The sequence below is a fragment of the Panthera tigris genome, chromosome E2 (assembly GCF_018350195.1).
Source record: "Panthera tigris isolate Pti1 chromosome E2, P.tigris_Pti1_mat1.1, whole genome shotgun sequence".
NCBI classification, from domain to species: Eukaryota; Metazoa; Chordata; class Mammalia; order Carnivora; family Felidae; genus Panthera; species Panthera tigris.
In genome coordinates, this window is record NC_056674.1 from 23,049,303 (window position 1) to 23,076,072 (window position 26,770).

At 53.0% G+C, this 26,770-nt stretch overlaps 1 protein-coding gene across 2 annotated transcripts; it reads right to left on the reverse strand.

Moving 5' to 3' along the window:
- Positions 1-1,076: 1,076 nt before the first annotated feature.
- On the reverse strand, positions 1,077-26,770 carry VSTM2B (V-set and transmembrane domain containing 2B). Of its 2 annotated transcripts, XM_042969554.1 has the most exons (5): positions 26,689-26,770; positions 25,950-26,134; positions 25,004-25,033; positions 23,176-23,656; positions 1,077-1,438 (listed from the first exon to the last, which is right to left on the reverse strand). In XM_042969554.1, exons 1-5 carry the CDS (start codon positions 26,768-26,770, stop codon positions 1,350-1,352), a joined length of 867 nt encoding a protein of 288 aa, XP_042825488.1. In that variant the 3' UTR covers positions 1,077-1,349. The 2 variants fall into 2 exon arrangements, with proteins under 2 accessions (XP_042825488.1, XP_042825489.1); XM_042969555.1 differs by lacking the exon at positions 25,004-25,033.

Below are 26,770 nucleotides of genomic sequence, written 5' to 3' on the forward strand. Positions count from 1 at the left end.
GGCTTTGAAGGGTCTTGCACTAGCAGTCAGATGCCTGGGTCTGGAAGTCAGGCACATCCCTTCTGCTCATCACTCACTGGCCAGAGCTGGGTACACGGCTCCACCTGCCACAGAATGTGGGAAGATGAGCAACATCAAGGACAAACACGCTTGTGTAAAAACTGGCTGGATGAACAAATCCAATGGGTCCTGGCAGTTTAATGCGATCCTATCATGGAAGGAATAACAGCCCCCGAGTCATGTCTATTTCTTTAAGATCTGTGTCGCCTGCCCATACACATGTATTTCAGAGGTTCAAAGCCATCTCTTCATGCATGAAGAGAGGGTGTGAGCTGTTTCACCTCCCCAAATTTCCTCCTCAAACTAGCAGTGAATCCAGTAACCGTGAGTATACCTGGCTGTGTCATTGTCATCTCCACGTGGGCAAATGCATTGCACAATTACTTTAAACCAAGAGGGAAAAAGTGGTTCTTGATTTATATCACACCCCTTCCCAGTGACCTTCTTTCCTTCCAAACCCAGGCTGGAGGTTCCTCTGACTTCTGGCTTCATGAGGTCCCCTGTCCCTAGTGGAGGCTGGGAAAGCATCCCCGTCTGCTCTGTGCGGCCTTGGCCAGGTGCCCGGGGCTGTCCTCCAGCCTGGGCTGTATCCAGCCAAGGGTGCAGCTGGCGTCAAAGAACAGGAGGTCATGGCATCCGGGCTTAACATTCATACATGCCTGCAGAGAGGTTATTTCAAAGTTGTTTTTTATTCAACTGTTATTCAGCAATATACAATACAGTTTATAAACAAGTGTCTGACCTTGTTTCCAATCTTTATTTAAAAATAAATATTATTGACAGTGAATTTTAATTATGATAAGATGTATCTTTTTTTAATCAAAATGTCTCAAAAGAAATAATTTACTTTAATAAAAAAAAGGAAAGCCCCTAAAGAAAAAAGTAAATAAAAAAATCCCTAAACACAATAATCTACTAAAAATATTTTGCTTTGTCAGAAAGGCTTTGACCCAACATTTTTACATAGTATCCTAAAGATAACTGCTCAACAGTTCGTGCAAAATGAACACTTGGAGGAAAAGTTTAGAAAAGAAAAATACATTGAAGTAGCGAAATCACTGATCCCATGCATACCGCATGGTCCAAATTCCATCTTATTTGGAAACTAGATGCATTATTTTAGGTGTTCTACATTTGTGTAACTTCCCCAAAAATAGGATTTATTTATTTTCCACATGGACTTGGTCATGCTTCTCAGTCTCTCTGTGTCCATCTGGTGACGCGAGCCTCACGCCGGGTCTGGGCAGGCCGTGTGGGCGGGCTGAGGTGCGGGGGGATGGCTGTGCGTGTCAGTGCCCCACCAGCAGGCGAAGGAGCTTATGCAGAGCCAGCAGGAGCAGGGACAAGAGTGGGTCTGTGGCGGAGCTACGGCCAGTGCCTGCAGGGGGTGAGAAAATGGGCACGGTCAATGCCGGATTCATGAGAACCTAGTGGCCATGGGCAAACCCGGGAGAATGAGACTTCCTCCAACTTGGACATCTTGACCTCAGTACTCAGCTGGTGCCTAGTGGCACTTCTGCACAACGATGAAGCATTTTGCTGTTTGTTATTTACAGACCACACGTTTTAGGAGCCTACTGTGGTCAGACACCAGGTACCCCAGCCTAAAGCCGTGTGTGCTAGATCACAATTGCAATTCTAAAGTCCCAGTTGTTATTTGAGCTGAATAAGAAGGCAATATGCCAATCACCACCCCCCTACTCTCCCCAGAACTATACTGGAAAGTGCCTTCCGCATCAAAGGCCCAGCTTCCCCTCTCCTCCAAGGATACTCCGTGATTGCACACAACTCCAAACCTTCCAACCCCTGCCTGAACTACACAGCTTAGTATTCACAGATGCCGTCTTAGGCATCCTGATATTTCTGTGAGTCTTGTTTTCATGCCCTGTTGGTCTATCCTACCTTAGGGTCAAAGTGGGGAACTCAGAAATCATTGGTTGATGGAGGTGAGGGGTTCCTGGTTCCTAGATTCCTGGAGGAGTGACCCTTGCACTGTTCTAGTGAGGTCACTTCCATTTGCTTAACTTGGGCCCCTGGCCCACCACTGGAACTGTAACGTGTTCCTTCATCCTGCCTCCCCTGGGCTGCCTGCCTGGTTTCTTGCCCATCTGTCATTGGGGTCTGCGTCTAGTGGAAGACCTTCGGTGCAACTGGAGGAAAGCCTACCCGTGAATCACAGGCTTTTCCCTGGAAGGTGGGATGCTCCAGGGGTCCTGAGAGGAGCCAGGGAAGAAGTGCTACCCAAACCGTGGGGATGACGTCACTGCCACTGCCACCCTGCTTAGGGTCAGACTGCATTAATGTAAACAGTTTCTAGCCCTACCCTGCTCACTTGTACCATCTGGAGGCCTCTCTCCTCCCTTCACTTCAGCCAGCCAGCTGGGCTGGAGCTCTGTGCCTGGATGGAGAGAGGCAGGAGGCCCTTCCCTGTGCCAAGCAGATGGTACAGAGGCCGTGGCCACCTCTGCTTATCTGCCCACGGGTGCTGCAGCCAGGCAGGCCGGGTTTCTGGCTTTCCTGACCAGGCTGGGCCTGAACCCATGACCTCCCCCTCTCTCCAGTTGGAAGAGCCATTAATCTTCTATCTAAGGTGTTTCCCCCAATCCCAAATCCATCTTGTTCTGGCAATAACTGTGTCCTGGGCCTTAGTGTCCCTTTGTGAAAGGACAGGGTAGGATAATGATCCAGGGGCCATTCCTGCTGGAGACTCCGAGATTCTACGTGCCCATTTTGGGAAACACAGGCTGGGTTCAAACATCTGAATGAAAAGGGGGTGGAAGCTGTCTGCAGTGCACATCTCGCCCACCATTACTTGTTTCCATGCATGGTCTGAGACCCCGTGGAGAAGCACAAGGACAGGACAAATCCAGGTGTGCTAACCTTCCTCTTCAGACACTAATTTTTTACACAGTTGTCCCTCCTGGCCCTGCTTGCAGCCTGGCAGGAACTGACATTCTGCCCCTTGCCATCCATCCGTGGAAAGGACCAGGGTGTGGTCATCACTCCCAAGACTCGGGTCCTCCTCCTCTGCTGCTTTCACTGCCACACATCACTGGGAAGAATGAGGGTGGACGTGGTGACGGGTGTGTTGATGGATGGCCAGGTGCCTGGGCTCAGGTACACGGAAACCAGCGGTGCTGCTGGCAGAACGCTGCCTCCTGGCCACACAGGGCTTGTGTGCCCAGACTGGGCCCATTGGCCTTCAGATCTCCTGGCTCAGAACTTCACGCTCCTGCAAACCCAACACGCAGGCAGGTGCAGGCAGGATAGAAACAGCCACACGAGGCCCTGGAAAGCAGATGTCCGTGTGCAGTAAAACACGGAGCCTCAAGACACGCGGGGGCAGGACGAACGGCAATTGGGCTCTCGAGCTGGGCAAGGGAAGTGTTGCCTGTGGAACTGGGGACAGATGAGATGTGAGGAGACATTTTAATTTGCCTCCAGAGACTGCTGACTGGCCTTTCCCGCTGTCACAATATCACCTACTCACATTGAAAAGTTTTAAAATTGCACAAGACTTTCCAAAGACCCCGGGTTAAAACAAGCAGCCTGCCACTCTGTTTTGGGCCAGAGTGGGAGCAGCAGGGGCCAGCGGCTGAAGTGGTGGCTCCTGGAGACCAGAGCCTGTGGAGGGCAGACACCAGAGTCTGTGGTGTCTCTGCTGGTGGATGTCTGTGGGGGCTCGGCCAGGGTTTGGCTCCTGGGTGGCACCTCATCTACTCCCTGGCCCAGCGTCACCACAAAGGGGGCCAAGGGAGGTGGTCAGGGGCAGCAGGCTGGCACCTGGGAGAGAGGCTTTCAAGCAAGCCAGCTGTGTGACCTGGGGCAACACCCTTTACCTCTCTGGGCATTGTGCCACCCACTCTATAGAATGGGGATGCGCATATGCATGGCTCTGTAAAATTAACATGTGCTTGGCATGTCTTTCCAGGTTGGGGTCCAGATCAAGCAAGATCACAGTGGTAGATTGCAAAAATGGCCACAATCTCCTTCCCCCCTCACCTCTTAGATCCCAGCATCCACACCCTGTGATAGTGCGTCCCCCCCACCCCTCCGAGATGCTGGGCTTGGTCACATGACTTGCTTTGGCCAGTGAATATTATCAAATGTGAAGTAAGCAAAGCCTTAAAAAAGTGCTTGTCTAGGGGTGCCTGGGTGGCTTAGTCGGTGAGCGTCTGACTTTGCTCAGGTCATGATCTCACAGTTGGTGAGTTCAAGCCCTGCGATGGGCTCTGTGCTGACAGGTCGGAGCCTGGAGCCCCCTTCGGATTCTGTGTCTCCCTCTCTCTGCCCCTTCCCCGCTTATGCTCTGTCTCTGTCTCTCAGAAATGAATAAACGTTAAAAAAAATTTTTTTTTAAGTGCTTGTCCACTGAGGCTTGCCCTTCCTCTGTGCCTCTTGTAACCCACTGCCTATGAACAAGACTGGGCCAGCCTGCTGCAGGATAAAAGCCATGACACGTCCCAGCTGGACTCCCTCTAGCCCAATCAGTCCTCAGCTGAAAGGGCAGCTGTCCACGTGAGCAGGAATGGGTCCACAAGAGACTGGCAGAGGAGTTTCCCGACTGATCCACAGGATCATGAGCTAAATAAATTGTTCTCGTGTCATACCAAAGCCACCGAATTTGAGCGTCTTCTGTTACACAATTACGTAAACAGAGTCAGCTGCTCTGAAAATAGATACAATTGAGAAGGGTAACATAACTACCTCTCTGAAAAGCGTTGGAGAAAATATAATATGGGGGGTTGTCCTTCCCTCAAGAGGAAAGTTTTCCAAGATCGACAACTGTTTAGGACATGGCTGCCGGTCTCCCTTCACCGCCCCCAGCGTCTGCTGCCTCAGTCCCTGTCTTTGCTTTCCTGGAGTGGAGTGAGGCAGGACTTCCCGCTATTGTCTGGGGCTCACCTGGACCCTCCAGGGCCAGGAGGATGCCTTTGGCTCAGCTGAGGTAGGAGCTCCTATCTTGGCCTCTGCAGTGTGGGGATGGCTCTGTTCCTATGAGGCTGCTGTGTCTGGATGCTAACAGTCTCTGTATCTATTTCCTCCCTTCCTAAGAGCACCAGGAATAGCACTGGAACACGCAGAAGTTTATTTGTCATGATTAAGCTGGAAAATCAGGCTGCTTGAAATCAGGCTGGAAAATCAGAGGTGAGGGAAGCCCTCTGATGGAATAGTGGCTGATTCATTCTTTGATTTAACAAGGATCATCATTTTGCTAATCATTCTTAAAGAAATCAAAGCTGCTTTGGCTCTGCGAATATTAGCTTTTATCATTGAAATGGTGAACAGGATAAGACACCTGCTGGAGCCATTTAAGAGGCTCCCAAAGAAAACAGTGGGGGCACTCAGCCCCCATGGGCACCGCAAAGGCACCAGCCAAGCTGCTTCTGACTGGGAAATCCCACTTTTCCATTTACACGGCAATGGCAGAATGCCAAAAGCCCTGTCAGAGAACAACACAGAAGCTTTGAGGCCTGGTGATAAAAGTGAAGGAGGAGGTTTTGCTTGGGTCATCCTCTGGGACCCTTGCCTGCACTGGCTGGAGGCTAAGCCCATGAGTCAGGTTCCTGGTGGGGCAGTGCCTGCAGGGGAAGCAGCTGCCCACTCCCACTCTGTCTCAGACTCCCACAGGCGTGGGTGCACTGAGGGGACCGCTCCTGCTCCGTGGGCATCAGGAGCATGGTGAGCTGCTCCCCAGCTGACCAGTGGGGACACTAGCCAGGGAAGCCACTGTCTTTCCTCCATGTGCCCTGCTTGTCCTTCCCAGGGTCACAGATGGTTCCCTGGCTTCGGGGGTGACGTCTGCCCTGCTGTGGTCTGTAGCCCCTGTCATGCTGGCCGCGGGCAGGAGGGAGCTAGGGGCCTGCTGACGATCTGCTTGCTGTACTGGAGGGGTTGCCTGGGTCAGAGCTTTGCAAACAGTGCCCCTCGGAGTCCAGGGTTGTTCAGGGGCTGTTTTTGTGTTTGTTTATGCTATAGCTTGAAAACTAAAATTTGGTTCAAGTTTGTAAAGAGTAAATAAAATTCAGATACATTGGAGGCCTAGCTCTACCTACAGAAACAGATCCTGGGCTAAGTTGGAGGTTCACTCTGGCCACAGCGTGATGCCTGGCCTTTCCCCGTCCAGAATTGCACTAGAACATTCAGAAGCTGACTACAGCAGCCAGAGAACTAGTCCAGTCTCTGTGGACAGAGCCATCCCACCAGTAAGCATGGGTATCCTGACATAAAGACTGTGATGGGGATCTTGGGGACAGTCCCCTCCATGTCACACAGAGCAAGGCCACATGAATATTCTGCATTTCATGCTGTCACAACACATCTCTTAAATATAGGCTTCTAGGCTAGAAAAGGTAGGAAGTCAAGTGAGTGCCCTGGACAAGACCCCTGTCAAGGCCAATGCTCAGTGCTGGGCCTTTGCCCTTTTGCTCTGCCTCAAAGTGAGAGAAGACGGCTGGCCCCCAAGAGGCAGCAACCTTCATGGGCTGGCCTCGGACATGCGCTTAGACATGGGATGGAGGCCTGTCTGGACTGGTCCTCGCTCCCATTCCCATCAGTGCCCTGCCCATCCTGGACCCACAGCAGAGGGCCAGCCCCCAGTCGAAGGAGAGGACACCCTCTTAGAGCAACCCAGTGCCAGGGTGCAAGAGGCTTCTCTCTGGGTTTAGAGGGGTTTGTGGAGTCAGGCAGAGAGGGCATGTAGGAGTCACCCTGGCCATGGTGGAGATGCCCGTGATCTGGAAGCACCAGGCCAGAGCTGAGGGCAGGGTCGGGGGCACTTCTGGGGGCTGGCCTCTCCCTCTTCTTCACCCTACCCCCTTCTCCAGCCCTGCCTCACTGGCTACAAATCACCATCTCCTGCAGAGCCCAGGGGCAACAGCAAGGAAAAGGGGAGGAAAGGAAAATGGCCACTGGAGGCTCAGTCTTGTCTGCAGAGGGGTCTGACTTGGTACACACAGTTTCAAACATTACAAATTGGGGCGCTTGGGTGGCTCAATCGGTTAAGCGTCGGACTTCGGCTCAGATCATGATCTCATGGGCTCAGATCTCCTTTCATGGGCTCAAGCCCTGCATTGGGTTCTGTGCTGACAGCTCGGAGCCTGGAGCCTGCTTTGGATTCTGTCTCCATCTCTCTCTGCCCCTCCCCTGCTCACGCTCTGTCTCTTTCTCTTTCAAAAATAATAAACATTAAAATTTTTTTTAAATAAAAATTATGAATTATAGGGGCACCTGGGTGGCTCAGTGGGTTAAGTGTCCGACTCTTGATTTCAGCTCAGGTCATGATCTCACGGTTTGTGAGTTTGATCCCCGCATCAGGCTCTGCCTTGACAGTGTGGAGCCTGCTTGGGATTCTCTCTCTCCCTATCTTTCTGCCCCTAGCCTCTTTCTCTCTCTCTCAAAATAAATAAACAAAAACTTAAAAAATTATAAATTATAATCCAACATGTAAAACTCAGAGACTTTTACCTGAAAGCACAGATTCAGGTAACCCTGGGCACGGTTTCCTCCAAGATACATGACCAGTAGCGGGCTCCTCTTCTGGCAGGAATCTGCTGCTCCTTGCTTGCTCCTGACCCCCAAATGGGCCCAGGGTGGCTGCTAGTTCCCTTCTTGGCCCTCAAACAGTTGGGGCTTCCTTTGTCCAGCCAGTCTCATTCCTCTCCACCACCCTGCCTGGCGCTCGGTGGGGCCTGAGTTTGCAGCCTCTGAGCCTCTGCTGTAGCATCCAGGAGGCCTGGCCAGGGTCCCGTCTTGGTTCGTACAGCACTGTGTGAAGCTGGCTCTCCCTGCTCTGACGCTCCTGGCTTCCCCATGGCCGCTGCGCCCACCTCCCCATGGCTCTCTACCTCCCCTGGATGCCGTGGCGAGCAGGCCAGGCAGCCCGGCCACAGCTGAGCGGGAAGATGCTGCCTTGCAAGGAGGCTGCTTCCCTTGTTGACGTTTTAATTAAAGCCTCTTCATGGATATTTATTCAAAGGGAGTCAGCAAGGAATAACCGGGCACTAACAGAATTGGACAGAATTAATTTCTGCCATAAAATTAATGTGTGCTGGTAACTAGGGCAAAAACTAGGCGCAACCAGTGCCGTTGGGCTTTAAAGGAAACAGAGACGTTTGGAAGGAGAGCTGAGTGTGGATGAAGAGATGTAGGAGAGCAGATGGGACGTGGGTCCGTTGGTCCCGTGTTGATCCACCCTGCTGTCCTGGCCTGCCCAGGTCCTGGGTTCGAACACAAGCTGTCCTCCGGTAGCCTCAGTGTCTAGGCAGTGGGGGGAGCCTAGGCACTCCCTGGGGTGAAGGGGGGCAGGGGCAGGTGTGGGACACTCATTTTAGCCTTGCTTGCTGTGCCTTCTCTTCCTTGCCATGGCCCGAGTGACCTCCTAAAGCATCTTCTTGTCTCCACAACACCCACTGCTCACCCCCCTCCTTCAGACACACCCGAGAACTCTCCCTGAGGTGCATAAACTCGATGCGGCCCCTCTACCCACAGGAGAAAGAGCCTCCGGCTCAGTGCCACAGCTAGGACTTCTCTGTGACACTCCCAAACAACCTCGCCTTTGCTGTGCCCGGCCAGCTGACCTGCACTCCAGTCCACTGTTCCTGGTGAGTGCCTACAGCAGACTCTGGGCTCACCTGCAGAACCTCCTTGTCCTTTGTCTAGTTCTGACCTCTGCCTCAAGCCTGGAACAAGCACTACCTCCTCCAGGAAGCCCTCCCTGAGCACCTAGGCACAGAGGGCTTGGGACAAATGTCTGTGCTATTCATGTGGCCCTTTGTCTTCTCCCCTTCTCCCCCCACTCCCATAAATGCCTTTCTTACAACATGTCCTACCCCTCCACCTTTCTGGAAGCCCAAGCACCAGAGGGCTGGCCTCAGACCTCCTCCTCTCCTCTGCCCCCAGCAAGCAGCCCCACCCCCAGCAGGGAATGGATCTGATGCTGGAGCAGATGACCAGCAGTGGGGAGTGCATGGCAGGGGGCAGACCCAGCCAGGTTCAAGCAGATAGAGGTGATCAGCTTCAGGATGACTACAGCGAAGCTGGCTAGCTCTTGTTCACACAGGCACTGTCGCAGGTATATTACATCAAATACAATCCTCATAACTGTAGGAGTCACTCTTTTATTCCTACTCTACAGGTGAGGAAACTGAGGTCCAGAGATGTGAAGCAAAATACTCAAGGCCTAGGGTTGCCAGAGAAAATACAGGACACCAGTTCAATTTGAATTTCAGGTAAACCATGGATAATTTTAAGTACATGTATATCTCAAATACTGCACGGGTCCTACTTAACCTAAAATGCTACCTCTTGTTTATCTGAAATGCAAATTGAACTGGGGGTCCTATATTTTTATTTGCTAAACCTGGCCCTACCAAGGCCACACTAAGAGAAATGGCAGAGCCCGGACTTGAACTCAGACAGTGTGTCTGCCGTCCACACACCTACCCACCACATACACCACCTCTCGGGACCAAAGAGCCAGACCCTTTCCCCGATGCCTTGGCTTGACCCCAGCCCTAGGCTGCTTCCAAGGGAGACCTCATGGGGGATGAGACGTTTTTCTGTATTTTAACCTTCGTAATAGCTTTTTAATGCAGCCAACTTTGTTGTGAATGCCTTTCCAGCTTCTATTTCTTTTGAAATTAGATCTTGCCTCAAATTATCCTTTAATGGTGTCACTTAATGAAAATGGTAAACAGGTCTTTCTGTGTGGTCAGGAGGCTGGCATTGGTAGGGCTAGGGGTAGCCCAGACCACAGTAAGCATCAGGGTTCTCCCCATGCGGGGGTGGTGGGGGGCCTCTCTCAGTGCTGGGTCCAGGTCTCAGGGGGATCCCCCACTGCCCATCCAGATTCTCTGAGCTCTGAGACTGCAGGATGCTAACAGGCACATGATTCTGGGTTCCCAGTGCCAAGAAAATTCTCTCCCTTCACCCTCTCAGTGGACTTAGGAGGTAGAAGCCACTCCCCTCTCACAGGCGAGACCCAGAGAAGTTAAGTGGCTTCCCTAAAGTTGCACAGCTAGTAGGCAGTACAGATACAGAAGTTAATCTGCAGTGACTCCCTGGTACCTGTGAATCGAACCTAGATTCCTTAGCCTGCTCGAGGCTCTTCCTGACCCCAACCCAGGGTCATTTCTGCCTCCCCTGCTTCCACGATGCTTCAGATGCCCTCAGCCCCAGTACACTGGGATGCTGCATGGAAGCCACTCATGCTGTCCACTTCACTAGTCAGCCCTATCCTGTCTCCTCTGGCTGCCCACAGCCAACCCACCCTTCCCTGCCAGCCCAGCCCAGAGCCACTTACAAGGTGGCTTCCAAAACAGTTCTCACTCTGTGCACTTCTCCGCCCTGGCCCACCTTTGCTGGTCCTTTTACCCTCCCTTCACATCAGCTCTCTCATGACAGGGCCACGTTCTTGACCCACATCCACTAGCTCTAAGCAGACAGGTCCCTACCCAGAAAGAGGCCACAGTGCCCTTTGCAAACACAAAAACACATCATGTGCAAACACACGATGCCCCCCAATCCCCCAGGGGCTCCATCCCAGGTTGAAGACCTAACTCCTGGCCCCACCCCAGACCACCTTGCAACTTCACCCCTCCCTTACAGCCCCACCATCATCCGTGCTGCTCACCCCGTGTCACCTGTCTGCCTCCTCTGCACCCCCAGGCCTCCCTCAGACACTGCATCCCCCAGACTCCAGCTGGAGGCTCCCTGCATCCTATGGGCTTTACAGCAAGTTCTGATCCTTCCCAGCTGTGTTTGGTGGCCATGGAAGGTCTACCTTTTGACTCCTCTCTCCCACCACCCTGTGCGCATCCCACACATAAAATATTCATCAAATGAATGAATGGGAGTCCTTCTTAGGTGTCCCCAGCTAGTCTAAGCAGCCACGATGCACCAGACATCCACCAGATGCTTCATGCTTGGAATCTCATTTTTCATCTTCAAATACAAGGTGGTGCTGGAGGCCCATCGCTATCACCCTGATCTGACCTTTCAACTGCCCGAGACTGTGTGCACACATCTCTTTGTCCAACTTTTCCTCAAACTAGTTTCACCATTTCACATTCATTTTCCCTGTATTCCAATTTCTTCATTAAAAAATTTCTGTTCTATTAGGTCACATGCAGCTTTGAAAGCCACTTCAAATTCTTTTCTTAGAAGGTGGCATACACACACACATACACACACACACACATAAACGTATTTGTATACTCTATATAATTTATATACTTACGTATATATATATATGTATATATATATATATTTGGACTATATCAGTTGCTTTCAAATCTTCTAAAGCAGTGGAACCTCCATTTTAAGCTAATTGCTGCATGGAAGCCTGATATTTCAAATCATTAGAAAAACAGAACAGCTCTGTTTGAAGCTGGGGGTAGGGCTGGGGCTCAGGGTTCCAAGGAACACTGTTTGGGAACCATTCACCAGAGGCTCAGGTCTGAAACTCACAGACCTGTGGATGCTGGGGTACTAGTGTGCCCATTACACAGATAGGGAATGGGCTTCAAATGAGTGGACCTGCCCCTCTTTGGGGGCATCCTGGCCTTTTTAAATCCCTCATGTCCCCTCCATAGCCTTCATGTCCCTTGACACAGAGTCTGCCTCACATCCCCTGGCTCACGCAAATGTTGGGCACTCACTCAATGCTGGTTCAGTGAAGGCTGTTCAGTGTGTGGGTCCTTGCCTCAGCCTTCTCGCCCTGCTCCATGGAGGTGGGCCTGGCCAAGATGAGGAGGAGTGACAGACAGGAGCCCTGAGGGCCAGGGAGGAAGGCCTGGAGGCCCCTGAGTCTGGCACGGCTGGGACACAATAGCAATCCTTTCCTCTAGGCTCTGCCTCCATGGTGCCTAGATATTTCTTTCTGTTTCATGCTGAGGACTTTTCTTTAGAACACGATTTAACTGAAAAGGTTAACACATTTTAATTGCCCAGGGATAGTGCTCTGAAAATTCTAGAACATGTGCTCATTAAATAAAATTAGCACAGAGGAGCTGCCCAGGATATGTCACGCATTAAAATATGACTCTGTAGACTAGCATGCATTATGAATTATTGCCTTGTGTATTTTTTGTTACATTAGTCTTTAATGCGAATACAGTTATTCATCTGCCCACCTGGAGATTTGATTTTTTAGATGCTTGAAAAAATGTATCCACGGTAACTTTTACATGGACAATATTCAGCAAGTCTTGGTCAGGCTGCATTCACCAGAGAAACCAGAGTTCAGCATATGGAAAGGCCCCTGCTCATGTCCTTCACTGGGAGTGATGCTGGTGCCTTGTAAAGGCTGAGGTGTTGGGGGAGCTGGAGCAGGCTGGGGACTAGCTGTGTCTACTCACCCCACCCATCTTACTATGGTCTGGGGACTGCAGAGAGAAGCAAGGGCTGGCATGGAATTCTGGGCCTAGTCAGTTTGTGCCATGCCACCACCTGGGACCTTTCTCCCCGTGGCCTCTATCCTAGAAGATATGGACTGAGTATGCAGTGTAACATGTGGGGAATGCCAACACTGGGCATGTCTGCAGCCCCAAGCCCATTCATCCTGCAATACCCAACTTGTCTCCCACATGGACCCATCTTCCCATTCCTGTTTCAACCACGTATCCACTCTTCCTTCCATCCCCCCACTCACCCACTCACCCATTCACATTCTTCCTTCCACCCATCCACACCTCATTTACCCTTCCATCTACCCATCCACCCACTCATCCACCTACCCATCCATCCACCCACTGATCCCTCCATCCACACCTCCACTCATCCACCCATCCTTCCATCCTTCCATCGACCCACCCATCCACTCATCCTTCCTTCCATCCATCCATCCATCCACCCACCCACCTATCCATTCATCCATCCACTGATCCCTCCATCCACCCACACCTTCACTCATCCTTACATCCAATCTTACATCCGGTCATCCTTCCATCCACCCACCCAAACCTCCACTCATCCTTCCATCCATCCATATATCCACTCATCCTTCTATCCATCCCATCTACTCATTCTTCTATCCATTCTCACATCCATAAATCCTTCTATCCATTCATCCACATGTCCACGTGTCCTTCCCTCCATCCACCCATCCACACGTTCACTCATCCTTCCTTCCACTCATCCCCTACACTCTCATCCATCCATTCACATCTTTCCCTTAACTCAGACACCAGCTACTTGTTTATCTACCTATCCGCCTATCTATCCAAACAGGTAGACCAAAACCTGTCATCTCTTAGCAGGATCACTGCCTCTACAGTGGTTTCTTCACATCCACTCTGTCCCCACTTCTCTAATCTTCACACTGCAGCCAGAATATCAGTTCCAAAAACATCATGCCCTGCCACCCACTTGTTCCCCATGCTGTTGCCTTAGGACAAAGCCAAAGCTCCCATCTCTATCATAAGGCCTTATGGAGTTTGAGCTCTGAACTACTCTTTACTTAAATTTCCCAACCCTCTTGCACTGTCGGTGGGAATGCAAACTGGTGCAGCCGCTCTGGAAAACAGTGTGGAGGTTTCTCAAAAAAAATTAAAAATAGATCTACCCTATGACCCAGCAATAGCACTGCTAAGAATTTACCCAAGGAATACAGAAATGCTGATGCATAGGGGCAGTTGTACCCCAATGTTTATAGCAGCACTTCCAACAATAGCCAAATTATGGAAAGAACCTAAATGTCCATCAACTGATGAATGGATAAAGATGTGGTTTATATATACAATGGAATACTACTTGGCAATGAGAAAGAATGAAATATGGCCTTTTGTAGCAACGTGGATGGAACTGGAGAGTGTTATGCTAAGTGAAATAAGTCAGGCAGAGAAAGACAGATACCATATGTTTTCACTCATATGTGGATCCTGAGAAACCCAACAGAAGACCAGGGGGGAGGGGAAGGGAGAAAAAAAAAGTTACAGAGAGGGAAGGAGGCAAACCACAAGAGACTCTTAAATGCTGAGATTAAACTGAGGGTCAAAGGGGGGTGGGGGGAGGGGAAAGTGGGTGATGGGCATTGAGAAGAGCACCTGTTGGGATGAGTACTGGGTGTTGTATGGAAACCAATTTGACAATAAATTTCATATAAAAATAAAATCTTGCTTAAGGCATTAAAAAAATAAATTTCCCTCTGTTCCTTTTCTTGCTTTGCTGCCCCAACCATACTAACTTTTTGTCAGGCCTTTGTACTCCCCTGCTCCCTCCTGCCACAGGATCTTTGCACATGCCACCCCCTCTTCCTGGAAGGCTCTACCCACTCCCTTTACACTCTCTCTTTACTCTTAACCATCTTTCAGATTATGGCTCAAGTGTCACTCCCTCAAGGACCCTTCCCTGAGTCAAGTCCCCCTATTCTTAGCTCCTTAGAGACCCATGGGTCTCTCCTTTAGAGTAACCAGCCATGGGTATAAATTTCCACTTGCCATGTGACTATTTGATCAATGTCTGTTTCTCCTTCTATCAGACTCTGAGGACCTTGTAGGTCTTATTCACATTGTGTCATCCATGCCTAGTTCCTGCACATAAAAGATGCCCAATTTGACATTTGTTGAATGAATGAATGAATGAATGAATGAACTAGTGCCAGGCCCAATGAACATGGAGTAGGGAGGATACAGATATGAGAAGGAACTGGGCCTGTCTCCCCGGGGCATCAGTCTGGATGGGGTAATCAGCTAGGCACTGACTCCATGACAGGGAAGGAAATGTTGGGGGCCCTGAGACAGCAGTGGAGCCCTTCTGGGTACTCAGGGTGGATGAGACCCCTTTGGCTGCAGGGTCAGCAAAGCCTTCCTCCCTTCTGTGAAGTGATCTCCACTGGTGCCACCTTTTCTGAGTCCTTCTTATGCCCCAGCTAAGCCCTGAATTCATTCTCAGAGCACTTCTTGCTTATTCTGACTGCCATGGTGAGACTGTGAGATTCTTCCTGAGGTGGGGGCTGAGTCTACCTAATGCTCTGGGAAGACCTCTGCCCCTTGGCTCTGGCCATACCAGATATAGTTGGCCAAGAACCCCCACCCTAGCTCAGAATGACCCATGACATGATATCAGCTCTCCCTCCCCCGGGTTTATAAAAGATCCTTCATCTGGGCCAAGTGGCATTTGTATGAGAATCAATTGTAATAAAAGTTGCTATAAGGGGACTAATGTTGCAGCTGGGCTTTCCTGGCTTAAGGAAAACTGACATCCTCCTGAGGAGAGCTGATGGCAGGGGGCCAGGGATCAGCAGAGTAAGGGGCTCTCTGTCTCTGGCGACAGCCAGTAAGAGTGAGTGGGCCTCCTTTCTGGTGAACCTGTGTAGGCTCCCTGTGCTGGTGGGAGGCAGGCTCACGTGGGGCAGGCCAGGAGCGGTCCTGGTCTTCTGGCCCTGCAAGCAGCCTGCTATGCTCCCAGCACCTCCTTCTGGTGGTCTTTGTCCTACCTTCTCCTCACTGATCCTTGAGTACCCCTTTGTTGGCAGGCAGCAGGCACTGTGAGCCACAGGGAGGGCATTTGGGTAGGGCGTGAATAGGAAAAACAAATGCAAGCCCTCGCATGGAAGAGCCCAGGCATGCCCAAGCCTATGACAGTGGCCCCAATCCCTATCACTTCATAGGCCCATCCCTGTGAGGCACTGGGCTTGCCCACAAAACCTCCTCTACCTCTACTGGTAAGAGTCCCAGTGAGGAGGACATGGGGCACCTCCTCTCCAGCCCAGGCCTGCTTTGGAGGCTCTTTGGCTAGCTGACTGCCACTGAGGGGGTTGTTCCTTCTGTTCCCTTCTCCTGTGGAGAGGCTCTCGTCCTGTGCTGCAAACACCAGCCTCTCCTCAGAACTTGGCTTTCTAGCCACTAAAGGGCCCCCCTCTTCCCATCACAATGGCCTCCCTGCTGCCAACAACCTATAGAACAGTGAAGCAAGACCAGGCATAACACAGGTGCACAATGAGGCCTACAGGCAGGTGTGCAAATGTGGTGGTGTAACTTCGGGGCTGGACGTGAGAAGCCATGATGAACCTGTCCTTGCTCACCAAGGAGCTCCGAACTCATGGAAAATAGCCACAGCCAGGCAAGGACGAGGACGTGGCATCCTCCCCATTTCCTACCCTCCCCCCTCAAAGTGGCACAGAGAGAGAAGGACAAAAATAGCAACCTGCTGAGCCATTTGCAATCTGAAGGCACTCTCTGTTCTGAAGCTAGTTCATCAGCTTCCTTCCATCACCTTTAGCTCCATGATGCTCACAGAATGTGCAGAGGGAGAAATGTCTCGGAGTGAGGTCTCAGATAGGAGCACCATGAAATGATCCTGGACAGTCAATTCCATTCTTGCAAATAATGCAGAGAACAAGAAGCAACATCTATTGAGCATTTTCTAGGTGCTAGGTCTCCTGAAGCTCAACTCTTTCTGTGGATTATCTCCTCTGATGCTGTCACTTGTTCTCTGGCATGGGTATGGGTGCCATCCAGATGAGAACAGATACAGAAATCATATGTGGGGTGCGTGGATCAGGATTTGAATGCAAGTGGTTGGACTCATGCAGAGAATGGGAAGCACAGGACTTACAAAGGTTAAGAAGGATAAGGCACATACTTTGATATCTTGGTGGTCAGAGCTCTATAGGGCCCAGAAGTAGGGAGAATGTTATGTCACCCAACCCTGGCTTAATTGTGAACCAGGTAGCTGAACAGTGAGGAGCATTTGAAATGTCAGGAGGAAGAAAGAAATGTCTGGAAAAGGTGGTGAGGATAACTTCCTCCTGAATTGTTCTCAACCTCTTTCTGGTTTATACTTTGTCTCTTCCACCATAACCTGTCTCTCAGGTTGCTCCTGAGAGAACTGACCTCACCCAGGCCCCTCCCCTTGGGCTCATCCCTTAATGGGCACTGGGTGTCCAGCAGGTGCACTCAGGAGGTGCCCTGTGTACAGGTGGCCTCCACAGACACCAGTGGTCTGTTCCCCATGGCAGCCCTTCTGGCAAGGTGGTCACTTCTGAGCCGGACAGAACAGAGCCCCCAGGGGTAGCTAAGTGTGGGTGGATTATAAGTGGGGAGAAAGCTTTTGTAATGTCCACTTTGGCTCTATTTTGTATAGACAGAGCTCCCCCCTCCCCTCAACATTCCACTTGAACCATAAACACCAGAAGCCAGTCCAAAGTAGCTTTGATGTTTCAGCCCAGGGGGGTGGTAATGCAGAACAGAACAACCAATAATTTCTAGAAACGGCCTCCCCTGGGATTGCCAACACAGGACTTCACAAGACCTGCATCTCAAGGGCCATCTCATGGAGGGTACAGGTCTCACCGGCTACTGAGGGGCTGCTGCTGAGCCCCTCCAGCGGCCGCTTCCATGACTCACTGCACAATAGCAGCTAGCCTGAGCCCAGAGCAGGACAAATTGGATAAGTTATCTTAGTATTTATAGTACACCTTCCCCAAGAGCACCAAAGCCACTGACAAGCAGGTTAATTTCCCCAGAAGCCCCACCCCAGGGAAGGAGTTTGTCACCCTTTAAGAACAGGTAGGGATCAGCAGTTACAGGCGCTGGGCCTGTTTGCTGGTCGTCTTAAACTTTCCTGCAGCCCTTACATAAGACAAAGGGAAGCTTCTCACGCTTCGGGTATGAGTTTCTGAGAGATGCCTGGTGATAGTCAGCAAAGCATGGGGGAATAGAAAAGATAATACTTTTTTTTCTCCTGTGCTGCAAAGATGTGCTAAAACCAAGCTGCCTTCTCCCATAAAGCTCAGGGGTTTAGACCACAGCCAAGCCCTTGCCTTGGTCCACATGGGGCAGAACTAATCAATATCGTATTACAAAAGCACTTGACCTCATTTATCCCCACAGATGCTTGGGGAATCCTTAATATTCAGAGCTCTAAAAATGTGCGCCTGGCGTATTTAATGAGAAGCCCCGTGGTGGGTTTGGCTCCCAGTGACATTTAGAAAGGCCGGCTCTCGGCTTTTCTCATGGGGGCTGCCACTCCAGCTAGGGAAAGGGTCTGGGCCCTGGGGACGGACTGTGACATGAAGTGAGGCAGGTGGAGTTATGGAGAATGGCAAAAAGGAGGGAAATATGTGATATGTGCGTGTGGCACATAATCAGTGTTCAGTAAAAGGTAAGTATTATTTATCACCATTAAATCCACAGTGTAGCCATTTTACCCTCAATTTGGGGTCTCTCTTCTGAGGAGAGAATGGCCACGCAGTGAGCTGGCTAACGACTGGACAAATGACATTCCATTTGGTGTGACTTTCTCTATTTGTGTGGTACAGGACAGGGAGGGAGGTGAGGCCTCCAGAAGCTTCCGCAGGGCTGACCTAAGCAGGAGGACAAAGCCCCAGGTGCCCCTTCAAGTCAGAAATCGCACACTGTCTACAGGAAGCCTCCTCTGATTGCCTTAGCTGGAGTAGGGCTAGCCCCTCCTGGGACTCCCACTGACACAGACAGCTTTATCCTGGACATACATGGGCGCCCTTGCCAATCTTGAGCTGGGCCCATGGCTGGCCTTGCCAGTTCCCACTCATGGCAATCACATGACAGGCTGATGAGGGAGAGGACGCCATGCAGCCAATAATCACACACATTTGCTGCTGTCAGGGATGGTGCAGGCATCTCTCGCCAGCTGTGAGGCTCAGCCATTTTCTTTGTGAAATCCTTTAATTTTCTCTTTCAGGATACCCAGGGAGCCTCTCCCTCTCTTCTCTGGGACAAATTGTGCCAGATTTATTTTCTCTTTAATTATGATCCTCGTGTCACATCGGAGCTTGAGGGAAGAGTGGATTGTTTATTTAAGCCAATTGTTTTTGGGTCCTTGTGGGTCCAGGGAGATGGGAACACTGGGTGACTGCCGCCTGGCCCTGCTGGCCTAGTTGGAGACTTTCCCAGCTCTGTGGAGATTGTCCCAGGTCATGCCGGCACCATTTCCGCCAGCTTTGTCAGCCACGGGGGCATGGGTTGAGAGTGAATGCCTTCACCTTGTCCACAGCCCCCTTCAGTCATGGTTTACGGTTGCCATGGAGACACCCAAGGATGCTCCCCTTGATGGCTCCCAGCAGTAAGAGCCTCTTTAAAGCCAGCACACCCATGGCCTTGGCTGTCTTTCTCTCATTAGGAAATGAAATATTGAGAGCCAGTTCTCCGTGTGGGCACCAGGCAGGAGTTTGCCACATCAGCCGGTTCTCTGTAGGGGCCAGGGCACCTCTCCTTGGAGCTGGAGCCTTGAGGCTAATTAGAGGTTCACATACCACAAGATCTGAGTCCCAGGTCCTTGCAGAGGGGATCCTCTTGCCAACATGCAAGCCATTCAGTTGCTAACTGTATTCTTCTGAGGCCACACTTAGCTTCACTGTGGTGCCTTTCCGGATTAGAAGGGTTTGTCTGGCAGGTACTCTGTTTTGTTTTCTCTTTCTCTCTCCCTCTCTTTTTTTCTAGAAATGGCAATCAGCAACAAAGTGTTCATATAAAATAGGTCAGTGTTCAGATTAATCAGGAGCCAGATTTATGAGAACGTGGCTAGGAAGGGGCCTGGTCTCCTGTGCCAGCTCTGCTGTGCTAATCCAGCCCATGTTATTTTTAAGCACAAATATCAAAACGTCTCTTGACAAATGAGACGTGAAATGAATGAGTTTTTGCACATAAACTTTTAGTACAAATATGTATTTGGCTGTGTTGGGTGCAAGTGGGGCACAGGAAGGGTTTCCTGGCCTGGCTGTGCAGAAGCTGAAGGGTGAGGGATTCAGGTCAGTACCCACCCCCCCGACCCCACCCCTTCTCTGTCATCACCAAAGTAGCTTGCTTGAATAACAGAGTACCACAGTACTGTCTGGGACTTCTTCTGACTTTCTTCCAGGAGTAATCACTTAACTGGTGACTGTCTGGGGAGGTGGATTGGGACCACCACTGAGGCTGCCATTCTGAAACAGCCAGAGTGAGCACTTGACCCGGCCTGGGATGACCTTTGGGTTTGTCTTGGAGCTAGGGTGGAACCTATCTTCCGCTCTCTGAGAGTCAGGTTATTCCCTCTGTTCCTCTCCCCCCCCCCCCACCCCAATCCACCTTTCTCCACTCTGCTCTGAGCCTCTAGGCACTGGTCCGTATAGGTTGCATCAGCCAGCACCCTTGCCTCTGCTTTAGGGGGGTTTGGCCAGTAGGAGGCCCTGACGGGAACTGGAGGGCAGGAGGAAGTTGAGGTCCTTGCTGGGCCATCGTACCAAGGCCACAGCTCCTGTCAGGCAGGTCACTCCATCTGGCGCGCCCCTCTGGGTTATACTAATCACTCCCGCTTTGCCATTAGAGGTGCTAATGGCTCCCACTGCCACTAGCCCTGGGGACTGGCACTCACCCTTCTCTGGCTGCCCTAACCCTGTCCACACCTTCAAACACTACTCTCATCGCCTCTCCCCCGTGACCCTGTTTGAATGTGCCATTTGCTTAGCCAAGCACCCTGACTGATAGACTCTGTCAACAGAGTCTATCACCTTGCTTGTGAACCAGGTGGCAGCCGTCCTGCCTGGTCCCCTGCCCTCTAGGCTGCTAAGAACTGAGCAGGGAAGGCCAAGCCTGAGGTTGCTGTCTCAAGCTCCCTCTCCGGCTCATGCTGCTGGCAGCTCTGGGTGATTGGCTGGCCTGCTGCACCCCAGGGAGGCTCAGCAGGACTACACATGGCTCAACAACACAGCCTTGCAGAAAGGTTATTAATGCCTGCCACCAAAAGGTAGTCTTCAGACTTTGCCCCATCGACAGCCCCAGCCTGGGTGGCTTCGGGTGGTGGGCAGGATGGGACATTTAAGACAGCATGGGTCCCTCCTTGGGATCAAGGTAATTCAGGTATGTTTGTGGGTTAGAAGTCAGCTAACCCATTTCTCCATGCGCATATCTCCAGAGGTGCCCACTGCACCGTGACTCTCCCAAGACCTTCACCTGGAGACAGGAAGATGTAGGCTTTCTGGTCTTTTGGCAGAAGGCCCACCTTCTGGCTTTCTGAATGGGAGTTGGAAAGAAACCTGGGGTTCTTTCTGAGATGTGTCTACATGGTTCCTGGCCTATTCAGGAGCTGGCAACAGTTTTGGGGTGACAGAGACATTAGGGGTCACCATACCCCCAACCTGGTGGCACTTCCCTGCCAGGGCCTGATGGGAGCCTTCCCTGCCTTGATGGGAGCCCAGCTGGCTGTGCTTTTTGGAGGGAAATGCACACTACAAGCCACTCCATGGGAGGGCAGAGGAACCCCAGCCTGGGCTGCTGCCCTGATCTGTGTGGGCATTAAAATACTGCCCTATGACTGGCAGATGCCCAAGGCCCCACCTGCTGGGAGGTCCTGGACACTGTGCCATCAGAACTGAACTGATGTGAGGACCCCCAGATCTCCCAGAAAGAAGGGTACTTACTATCTGTGCCACCCTCCACAGACAGGTTCCCTGTTGGGATGAGTTGCCCTAGAGCCCCCTTGTGGCCAGCCCAGAGACTGAATATCTGACTAGCAATGCGGGGCATAGTCCGGTCAGCCTTGGTTCTGCTCAAGGTGTCAAGGTTCTGGCCAGGCGGACAGGGAGATTCAAGCAGGAATGAGCCCATAGCCTTGGTCTCATTAACACCTTTTGTGAGCACTACCAAGTTTATTCTCAAAGATCTCTTTCATATAATACTTCCTTGACCAAAGCCTTGACCAAAGTCTCTGTTGGATCTGCTGGGCATTCAAGGCCCTCAGCAGCTTGGCCTCCAACTGCCAACCACTCAGTCTTATCTCCCCCATCCCCTCCTCTCTGGCCAGAGCAGGTAATGACCAAGGTGATGACAACAAACATTTACATAGAAATCTCCATACTGAGCTCCCTCTGAGATCAGGGAATACCATTCTATTTTACAGATGAAGAAATATGTTCAGACATGTTAAGCCACTTGCTTAAGTCATACAGCTAGTAAGCCGTGGAAGCACAACTCACATCTGGGCTTCTGCTTTCCAAATCCTTTGCTTTGCCACTCCACTCATGGTCTGTAGAACATCCCATAAGAGTGAAGCAGAGGTGCTTTTTTTTTTTTTTTTTTTAATCATGCAACTAAGCCAATTGTAAGTCAGTAACTACTTTTCCAGCACACCTACTGTGTGCTAAAGAGAGATGGCTAAGTCCCCCCAGGATTTATGCTCTCCTTCTACCCAGAAGAGAGGAGGTCAAAAACAGCTCCTAAGCTAACCTTGCATCTATGGGGCACCAAGTGGCTTAGTTCTGGCCAAAAGGTGAGGGTGAAGGTAATATATACCACTTCTAGTCCTGGGCCTTAAAAACCTGCCTTGCCAGTCTCTACAACAGATTTTCTCTGAGAGAATTAACCCCTACCAAAGTGATTTCAGTGGCTATTTTCTCAATCTTCCAAGAATGATACACACTCTGCCCCAGAGCTGCCTGCCCTGGCAGTCAGTATGTTTTCCTGCTCTCTGACTCCCCTCTGCCTGCCCACCTTCCATCTCCCCCAGCCCTTTTGGCTCCCTAGGAAAGCAGGCCTTAACATGTGGGTGCTCTCCTAGCAATGACAAAGCTCTATCCTTACTTCCCCATCCCCCAAGAGGGCCCAAAGGGGACTATTTATAGCACAGCCTGTGCCTAGGACCATTCTGGACTTAACCAAAGACAGCAGAGGCTACTCAGCCAGGCCCAACCACACAGCCTTGGACAAATTCTGTCTGTTCCATCAGTCAATCAGCATCCAGACTCACGATGCCTGAGTGGTAACCACCTCCTTCCACTCTGGATGCTAGTGCCCCACCCTCTAGACTCTAAGGACCCCAGGAGAAAAAGGTCCAGTTCTCCAAACTCATCATGAGAGGGGTCCTCACACTGGAGCCGCTTGCCTACTCTTACCCAGAATTTGGGGCAAGGCCGCCCCTCCCCCCTTCCTAAATACAAGTCTTGAAAGCTTCGAAGCAACCAGCAATAAACAGGAAACAACAAGAAGAGAACCCAAGCGAGGCTGCAGAAAACTTGCCCCAGGCGCACGCACCCACGTGAACTACCACCACTAGGCAAACGCCAAGTGCCAGAGCAGGGCTGCCTCTCTGGCCAGAGCCACTCAGGACCCTGTCCCCGCAGCCCCCGTTCGAGCGCGCCCCCCTCTCTGCACACGCTCTTACCTGAGCCGTGCCTCTGGCGCAGAAGGACCGCCTGGCCCAGTGGCGGTGACGCTGACGAAGCAGCGGCCGCAGCCGCGACAGTGGTGGCGGCTGCGTGGGCCGCGGAGGCAGCGGCCGCCTCTGGGACTCCGGGACCTGGGGAGGCAGGAGGACTCCCCGGAGGCGGGCTTTTGTCGCCGTGGCCGGGGTCGGAGGTGGCTCGGCCTGCGGCGCCGGTGGCACCCAAGTTGTTGGCGTTGGCAGCGCTGGCGGGGCCGTGGCGACGCGGACCGCTGCTCTGAATGTGGGACACGGCCTCGGCGGCCTGCATGTTGGGCGGCGCGAAGCGCGAGAGCACGCGCAGCAGCGCCTGGGCCTTGTGCTCCTGCGTGTCGTCGTCGCTGTAGTCGGACACGCGGCATTCGTACACGCCCTCGTCCTGCCGCCGCACAGCTGACAACCGCAGCCTGTGCGAGATGTCATTGCCCTGGACGCGCACGGTCTGCAAGACAGCAGGGGCTGGGGTCAGAAGGCCGGATGGACAGGTCCACGACGCGCTCTCCCTGCCGGCGAAGTGCACCTGCGCCCAGCTCTGCCATTGCGCCCCCATGCCACAGCACCCCAACACCTCTGGACGCAGGTTTGCCTGTCGCGACCCGGTTTTCCTTTCATTCCGTGGCTCCCCAGTGGCCTGGGGCTCCCAATCCTGATTGGATCTTGGATGGTCCTACCCATTGCATCGTGTCCCCATCATCTTAACCGAATTCATCACGTTGCATCCTCCTGCCAAACTATGCTTCTGACCTTCAGAGCTGCAGAACCTACCCGTCCTTCCTCCCTCCTGCATCTTGGAGAAGTCTCAGGCTCGGCCTCCTGTGGCTAACCACCCTCTTTGCTGCACGGCCTTAAGCCCAGCCCTCCACATCTACTCACACCAATGTTCCTTTACTCTGGATTTCGGAGGGCCTGGGTAGTGCCGGAAGGACAGCCACTCTGCTCTCAGTACACATAAAAACTTGCCCCCCCCCCCAGCCCTTTACAGCTAACCCTCCACCCTCCCAAGGAGGCGACGCTGAGGTTGCTGTTGGGCCCCCAGAGCTTTGCTACTTCGCAGTCTGCTTTTCAGCGCGGCAGCCTGAAGCTCCCGACCAAGCTCTCCTCCCCAGCGTCCTGGAGGAGACATGGGCAAGCAACCGCTCTGGGGCCCTCACCTCGGAACCTAGAGCTCTATGAGGCCCTGGTGGTCTCCAGGCCCCGATACTTCCATGCTCCAGCTGGGGAAGCGTAGACGCGTCTTCTCCCAAGCCCCACGACCCCAGCACCTCTCAACTTCGCCAACCCCCGCCCCACACCTTCTTCCACAAGGAGCCCACTGCGCCGGGCACGGGACCCGGACCCCAGGCAGAGGAGAGGGCTGCGGCGGAAGGTGCCACCTGGGCGCCGGGTGTGTGTATGTGTGTGGAGGAGGGGTGGGCCCACAGTCGGAGCACAGGTCGCTGCTAGCGCAAGGAGCAGCGCGCTCCAGTTGCTGGGAGACATGCCAGCAGAACAGAGGCAAGCGGATGCGCAGGGGCCTGAACGCGCCGGCCGGCCGAAGGAGAGTTTTACAGGTGAGCGCCGAACGGAGAAAGGAGATTCAGGCCTGGGACCCTTGATTTACACAAAAGCGAACCCGATTCCGCTAGCGGCGACAGATGGCCCCCCGACCTGCCAAGCAGCCGACTGTGCAGGGCTGCGAGTAAGGCCCTACACCGCGGCGGCCACTGAGCCTTTCTAAAAGGGAGGAAGATGTGGGGCGCGAAGCGGCCAGAAGGGGTCTCCCGCGGCCCGCGCTGGGCTCCACACTTACGCTGATTTTAGTTGCATCCTTATTTGTTACCTAAAATGCAAAGAGGGAGAGAGACACATTAGGCTCTCGGCCTTCAGGCTCCGGGGAACTCAGATACGCCTCCGGCAAGGGGACTCTCTGCGGGCGGGCTAGGATTCGAAACCGCTCGGGAAGTGGCCGGGGCTGAGGGCACGAAGGACATCAGGATCTCCTGGAGTTTTACCCTGAAGGAAGCATGGTGCCTGACCCAGGAGGGGCTGCCCTAGCACACCTGCTGGCCAAAGAGGAAAGGCTGGATTGCCAGCAGGGTGGGAAGAAAGGCTCATCACCCTCCCTGGAGCATCCTCATTCCCTGCAGTGTTTCCCTAAACCCCGTGGAAAGCTGGATGGAGGGGCCGGTGTATCTGGACGGGACGCAGAGGGAGACGTGAGCAGTAACTCTGGGTGGGACCTTGGGTAGAGGGCAGCTGTGTGTATGTGTGTGTGTGTTCGAGTGTACGTAAGAGACTGGTTTAAGAGGCCTACTGACAGTGGGAGCCTTCCCTCCGATCCTGAGGTGCACTGCGGGCCTCTGGAACCCAGCCAAGAGGAGCTTAACTCCTTGGCCCTGTGCCCCGGGGACCTCGGAGTAGCAGAGGGCCGGGAAAGCCTGGCCCTACCAAGTGGTCTTCCTTCGGGACCCAGCACCCATCTGACTCCGGTGCCCGCAGCCAGCAAGCAAGAGCAGTCGAACTGGATGAGGTGTTGCTTTTTAGCGGCAGGCTGCAGTTCAGGAGGTTTTAAGGGAAAGGAGAAGGATTACCAGGATTTGTGGGTAACGATTGCTGCTGTTGAAGATACTGTGGGGATGGGGAAGGTGGGAGGTGGGCTGCTCCACCAGTGCGCGCCCTGCCTTTTCTGCCAGGATTACCCCAGCCGCCCCGGCCTGAGCCGAGAGAGCGCCGGCGCCGCGTGGGCGGCGGGTTACCTTGCTCCGGGCGCCGGGCACGCTGAGCGCCAGCTCGTGCAGCAGCTCCCGGGGCGGCTCCTTGAGGTACCACCACTGAATCTCCAGCGAATACGAGGTGGCTCCGCTAGCCCGGAACGCGCAGGGCATTTCGATGTCGTCTCCCTCCCGTACTGTCACATCTTTGGGGACTTCGGTAAATGTAGCTGGGGGCGGGGGAAGAGAGACGCGTGACCAGCTGTGGGGCGGGGGCCTGGGGCAACCCTAAGCGAGACGGTGCGTCCCCGGCTCGCCGGCCTTGTGCTTGCCACCCCCAAGCCACAAGCGTGGCCCAGGCGCTAGCAAAGTTCGGTCGAGCAGCTGCCGGGCCCTAGCAGAGACCAGCTACCGCTGCAGGCTGCTTCCCTCAGGATCGGGCGGGGCAGCAGGGGCGGCTTACGCTTCTACCCGGCGCCCAGCCGCACTGCCGGAGCCAGGCTGGGGCGCGCCGACTCCCGCTCCCCGCGAGCCGCCTCTCCGCAGCCCGAGCACGGGTCCGGCTCCGAATGACCCCGGCTCGAGCGCCGCAGCTGCGGCGACCCTTCGCCGCTCTCCTCCCCCTGCCCCTCTGGGCCCGGGCTGAACACCGGGATTGTTGGAGACCGTGAAGCCGTCCCCTTCTCTTCTTCCTCCTGCTCCTTGGCGACCGGGACAGGCTGGCTCTGGCGGCCCCAGCAAGGATCCCCTGAGCCCCCCGCGGCAGCAAAGTTCCCGCGCTCACCGTCGGCCACGAAGAGCAGCAGGGCGTGCAGCAGCAGCGGCGGCAGGTATCCGAGGGCGCCGAGCCGGTTCCGCTGTTCCAT

Excerpts from the sequence above, each read along its gene's own strand:
- VSTM2B (XM_042969554.1), bottom strand. The coding sequence starts at position 26,770 with ATGGAACAGCGGAACCGGCTCGGCGCCCTCGGATACCTGCCGCCGCTG. Across the intron at positions 23,657-25,003 it reads AGGATGCAACTAAAATCAGC|ACCGTGCGCGTCCAGGGCAA; the intron begins GTAAGTGTGGAG and ends GCTGTCTTGCAG. Across the intron at positions 1,439-23,175 it reads GCGCCAGAGGCACGGCTCAG|GCACTGGCCGTAGCTCCGCC; the intron begins GTAAGAGCGTGT and ends CACCCCCTGCAG.